This window comes from Triticum dicoccoides, chromosome 4A (assembly GCF_002162155.2).
Source record: "Triticum dicoccoides isolate Atlit2015 ecotype Zavitan chromosome 4A, WEW_v2.0, whole genome shotgun sequence".
Taxonomy (NCBI): domain Eukaryota; kingdom Viridiplantae; phylum Streptophyta; class Magnoliopsida; order Poales; family Poaceae; genus Triticum; species Triticum dicoccoides.
The window spans coordinates 498,698,342-498,704,550 of record NC_041386.1 but is presented as its reverse complement, the minus strand read 5'-3'; the positions used below and the strand labels follow the sequence as shown (position 1 = coordinate 498,704,550).

General features: G+C 44.8%; 1 protein-coding gene across 2 annotated transcripts; it reads left to right on the top strand.

Moving 5' to 3' along the window:
- Positions 1–283: 283 nt before the first annotated feature.
- Positions 284–2,860, top strand: LOC119286388. Of its 2 annotated transcripts, none has more exons than XM_037565758.1 (2): positions 284–469; positions 1,593–2,860. In XM_037565758.1, exon 2 carries the CDS (start codon positions 1,915–1,917, stop codon positions 2,719–2,721), a length of 807 nt encoding a protein of 268 aa, XP_037421655.1. In that variant the 5' UTR covers positions 284–469; positions 1,593–1,914; the 3' UTR covers positions 2,722–2,860. The 2 variants fall into 2 exon arrangements, with proteins under 2 accessions (XP_037421655.1, XP_037421656.1); XM_037565759.1 differs by lacking the exon at positions 284–469 and adding an exon at positions 496–1,494.
- The last annotated feature ends 3,349 nt before the right edge of the window (positions 2,861–6,209 follow it).

Here is a 6,209-nt window from a genome sequence, read left to right as displayed (position 1 = left end):
TTCTTGTCAGGCCCGTCAAGCGACTGGACGACATATTTTTTTACAGTTTTGCTAAAGCACATCTAGATGTGTCATAAGTATTGCACATCTAAGTCCTATATCATTGATCTTATGTTGAGATTCGTGTGAATATTTTTTTTTTCTTTTTCCCTCTATACTTGATTCACTTACTTGGATGTGTAATAATTAGAGTACATCTAAATGTGTCCTAGACACACTCTTTTTTTACTCAGACTGGACGACATATCGTTCGGCCCATATTCCAAGCCGACGGAAGTACCCAACACACCAGTACCTCAAAAAGTGTGAGGGAGACCTAGACCTCATTCCAATCTTTGCTGTCCTGTTCCCCTAATCCGCCCCATCCCCGCCGCCACCCGCCGTCGTGCCGCTGTGTTCCACCCGCCGCCCCCAGCTCCTCCTCCTCCTCCCTCTAATCTGCTTCCTCTTCGTCTACCTTGATCGAAAGGTAAGTAGGCAACCCCTATTTCTTTTCTCCTTTTTTTTTGCGGGGCTATTTCTTTTCTACTAATATCGAAGAAATGGGGAGCAGGGGCTGTGTGGCGCTCGGTTCCCTTCTCCCTGAATATAATCTTCCTTGCCAGCGTTTGTTTGAGCGTTAGCTGTGTAAGGAGTAGTTTTGTAGTTTGCGGGGTGTTGTAGTTTGTATATGGCGTAGTAACCAAATCCTGGACTCAGAATCAAGAGGGCGAAGTTGCAATTTTTATTTTGCAAATACGAAATTTTACGCCTACAACAAGTTAGATTTTGCAGAATATTGAGAAAGCTTAGATAATTGTCTTAATCTTGTCCGCATTAGCTTACAAAACATATTTTCATAGTTAATTAAATATAAAGCTACTCGATAACAAAAGAAACTGGAGTACCAAAATACTACTTTTCACTCGGTAAAAGTTCTAGTGTCAAAAATGCTCTTATATTAGGGGACGGATGGAGTAAAAAGGATGAAAGAATCTACACTAAAAGGGCAGAATCTAAATAGTTGGACTTCAGTTTGCCAGGATTAAATTTCCAGCGGGAGAGGGAGGGTAGAATAGCACTTGCTGCTCACCAGCTCACTGTGTGTGGCGCCTGCCTGATAGCTGAGTGCGGTCGCGATGAGGTGAGCCGGGAGCCCTGACCAGCCTCTTGCCTCTCTGCTCTGGCCGGTGGCTTGCCACCCCCCATTCCAGCAAGCCCCAGCCGTTGGTCGCAAGAGTCTACGCTAGATGAAAGAGTAGTAGTTGCCAAGACACAAATGAGAGTTGGGACGCTGCTCATTTTTCTCCCAGGAAGAACAATTTCAGATAAATGGAGTACTTAAAAATATTCAATTTTGCTTGTGTGTGGGGGTAACGCCCTATGTTCGCCCCGGTGAAGCTCTGCCGTTGTCCAGAATTGCCTGGGCCATAACTTGTATCAGTTTCATTCGATGAATGCATGAAAATGGTGGCGAGAGCAATTACTATGTCGCCCCTGAAGGGAGTATAGGAGGTCAAGTCTTTATTTACTTTTATTTTGTGAAAGGCGATTTTTAGTAAATTTTCTGCTCTGATGCTTTTCTGTTGTGCATTTGTTTTGAGTCTATTCAGGATATCTGCCGCTGATCTACCGACGACTAGGATTTTGAAGCTAGTTCGGAGTTGTCAATCATGAGCCTCCGCCGCCACGTGAATCTGTTGTTGGAGAACCACAAAAAGTGCGGCCTATTCGCTTCACCTCCTCAAGCGCGACCATTTATTCTACCCAACGGAAGAAGCAGCAAAGGTGCGAGATTTGCCCAGACTAAGAAAAGTGCCACCATACTCACCTTTTGGGACCAAGGTGAATGGCCAAAAGAAGAACCAGGCGGCTCTCTCAGATAAGCTGGAGAGTATTAAGCTGTCGCCGGCAGTCTTCACTGTGCGGCCATCGATGGCTTGCAACGGCGAAGCCCGATTGAGTTGTTTCTCTCTCTCTGGAAGCAAGATCTTCTTCACTGATAGTGGGGCACGCACCACCCTCTATGACACTGAGGACCGCTGCATGATAACATCCCCAAGCCTCCATTCGCCCAAATGCTACCCCATCGCCGTCTCTGTCCCCATCCCTGGATCTGAAGGTGAGCAGGATGGCGGTGACCACAGCCTCTACATCATGGACACAGAGCCCGATCCATGCAAGGCCTCTCCGTTCGAGGCGCTAATCTGCTGCAAGTGCCCAGATAGAGACGTTACTGTCCCGAAGACATGGCATTGTGACACACTCCCGCCGCCGCCGTTCCTTAATAATCCAGGTCGCAGCTCTATCTCGATATCATCTTATTCTGTGGTGGGGGACGTCATCTGCATTTCCGCAGATGGCTTGGGCACCTACTGCTTCGACACGGTGAGCCGGACGTGGAGCCTGGCTGGTGACTGGCAGATGCCCTTCTACGGCAAGGCGGAGTACATCCCTGAGCTCAACCTCTGGTTTGGCCTCTCTGCTGGTAATCCTGAGCTCCCGTGTGCGGCTGATCTCTCCCCTGTCCTTAGAGGGCATGAGCCGAAGCAGCGCTATGTTTGGAGGGATCCAGATCTGCCGGAGGAATGGCACCCGTCATCCTATGGTTCCAGCAACATTACCAGTTTTGGTTCTGGTAGATTTTGCATCACCAACTTCTATGAAGACATGAACAACTGTTTGATGGATAGACAATCAGGTCCAGTTGGCGAGTCAATTGTTGTATTCAGTGGGTTGTAAGTGTTGTCTGGCAAAGAAAGTGGCGGCGATAGCGGCAAAGAAAGTGGCAACGGCAACGGGCTCCGTATGATTAAGCATAAGTCTTGTACAATTGCTGAGACCAACTTGATCGAGTCGATGAGTCGATACTGTGACTGCTTACGCGTCTTTGCTCAAAGCTTCATCCGTTTAACTGGGACACCCGATAACCACCACACGTGTGCTCACGGCTGGACCAATCGCCTATGCATTCACAAGTGACGAAATTGATGATGTCAGCGAGGATATTTTAGTTTTCAGTTTTTAAAATGTTTTATCTCTTAAAAGAAAAATTCAATTAAAAAACCGTTTTCACCATTAAATTCGCCGCGATGAGATTTTTGAAACTTAATCCTATATTAATATATTTTGACGATTTTTTGGGCTCAAAGTTGTCATGTCTATTGCACATTTGCACATGAATTGTTGGTGTTTACACTGAAATTGTCATAATATGTTTCAACTAATTTTTCTTCTATGTTTAAAATAAATTTTGACATGTTATAAAAACTAAGCTTGCCATGGTGAATTACTAAAGTTTGTCATGATCAATGAAATAATTTTGACATTAAAAGGAAATCCGTCATCAATTACTTTGACAATGACTCAAATTTGCCATGAATCAGAAACTAAAATTGCTATGGTGAATGACTTAAATTTACCATGATACATGCACTAAAATTTACCATGGTTCATAAAATAAATAAATTCCATACTCAAAAATACTAGAATTACCATTGTCAAAATACTAAAATTGCCATGATCTATAAACTAAGTTTGCAATGTTGAGTTACTAAAATTTGCCATGATTCGTGAATTAAATTTTATTAATTACTAAAAATTGCTATGGTTAATTAATAAAATTTGTCGTGAAAAGTAGTTGAAATACAAATGGTAGCTTTAAATCTAGAAAAAAGCAGATTGAATATATCATGAAAACTTTAGTATAAATACTATGGCAACTTCAGTGTAACATCCTAAGAGCAACTCTAGCAGACCCCGCATCTTGCTCCGAATAACCGCCAAAATGCGGGTTGAGGCGGAAAAACCAGCTCGATCAGACCTCGCATCCCGCCCCGGCCCGCAAAAAAAATTTAGGAGGCGCGGCAAAATTTTGACCCCAACCCGGGAATACGCGGATTCCCTCAGCGGCTGCGGCGCCCTGCATATAAGCGGAAGCGGTTGGTGGAGGGGACATTTCAGCCCGCGCTTTCCCCACCAACCACCTCTCCTTCCCCCCTCACGCCGTCGCCCAAGATTCCGGCGAAAACCGCCGGCAGGAGCACGCCGAAAGGCCGCCACGCGCACGAGACCTCCCCTCCCTCCCCCTGCGTCCGCGGGCCGCCGGATTTGCGGATCTGCGGCACTTCATCGCCGGCCGCCAGATTTGGCTTTTCCGGCCGCCTGTTTGGTGCGCCAAGCGATGGAGTGGTCGGGGAACCTCTCCGGCAGCCCCGGCAAGGGCGCATCGCCGCATGTAGGCTCGGGTTCGTCCACCCACCGCCGCCGACGGTTTGTGGGCATGGATTCGTCCGGCCGTCCACCGGGCTCGGCGCTCACGCAACGTCTCTGTGGCTTGCCGATGTCGCTCATCCAATGCGACGACTGCACGCGGACAGTGTTGCAGCTAGCTTCGGGCACGCCGAAGCACCCCAGATGGGTGTTTTTCAAATGCGAAAACAACGGGGTATGTGCACTTGCGGTAGCTCATTCTTTAGTTCAATTGTGGATCCTCATTTCGAACATGGTCATTCGTTTGTGTAGGACGACGGATGCTCATTTTGGTTTTGAGAAGGCCAATACATTGATTTATTGATAGAAAGAAACTTAATAGATATTGGTGCACTCCTTAATAGAATCGAAGGCAATGATGTGGTTGCATGTGCAACTAGAGGGAAAGCAACGTCTACTTATTTCGAACCAAAGATGAAAAAAGAAGAATGCAAAATCAAGAATCCACAGATCAACAACGAATGCATGGAGAAGATATTAGTCCAACTAGTGGGAGCAGTTATGGAAGTTGGAAATCTTATAAAATGGATACTTGTGGTTCTTGTTTTCTTTGGTCTTGCTATTCTAGCAAAGATTTGGTGATGTCTTTTGTATCCAATGTTGTTAAAAAAGCAAAGAAATGCAATATGCTAGATCAAATTAAGGTGCAAATATAAATTTTTGCGGGTCGAGGAGCTGCGCCAGAATATCCTTTTTACGGGTTCATTATGCGGGATCTGCAACTGCGGCCGTCCGCGCCGCCCCGCAAAGGCGTTTTTCCGCGAACTGCAAACATGTTTTGCGGGCCGGGGGGATGCGGGGTCTGCTAGAGTTGTTCTAACAACTTTTGGCAGAAAAAAATGTTGGCGAAACATATTAATATGAGATCTAGTGTTGAATATCTCGTCGAGACGAATTTAATGATGAAATCGATTTTAATCAAATTTTTTATTTAAGAGATAGATTTTGATGTCTGAAAAATCAAAAAGATTTTGTTGATATCATCTGTTTGATGTGACAAAATAGATGATAATAATGATGTGACAAAATAGATGATAATACATGCGTTTGAATCATGTTGCTTCATAACATACATATGACACTTATCATTTAACCATGTATAAGGGACTGTCAAGACGTCGCGGTCAAGTCTTGTGCTCTTTAATTTATCTTCTGTAGTACCCACTGCAAGAGATGCTACATATGGATGTATTTGAATAATCTTCGGATGCTAATTTTGTATGAGATCGTAAGTTATTCCTGACGCTCGTTCCAGGGAATAAATTATTTTATAGGACTGTCTTTATTTTGTTGCTGAGCAATTAATTTACATGCTTAATTAATGGGGACTTACTTTGGTCTGAATTGTGTTGCTATCTTACCTAAAGAGTATGTGAAGAGAAAGAAATACCACCTTTCATCGAACAATGTTATAGGTTCTCTTTAGTGGTGCATGTACACTTTGTACAATCATGAGAAGGGTGTGTATGCCATAAGAGCATATACAACCATGATTACCAACTATATGCGTCGGCGGACACGCTAGAGACCCGTGTCAGAACTCAAATTCTTGCTTGCACAGTCGTTTATTTTAATTGCCTCCCGATGAACACGACGCTATTTTCTCTGTTCTGACTCAGCCGGTTGGCTGCGAATAAACAAGACGATGTCACTATATGCGTTGGAGAGCACACATGTATCACTAGTACGTGCTATATAAACGGTTTTTAACTCCTTTCCGCGACGGCGTTCGGAACCGTCGCCAAGTGAGTAACGGCGATAGGGGGTCCTTCCCACACAACCCAGAAACCGTCGGGGATATTCCCTCATGGCACACATGCTCGGCAAAATGAGGTCGTGTGCGACCGGCAAGCACTCAAATACGGAAATACACACAATAGAGCTAAAAAATATAATTATACAGACGAAATTATTTCCGGTCGCAAGTACATCCCACACAGTCAGTCATCGCTAAAATT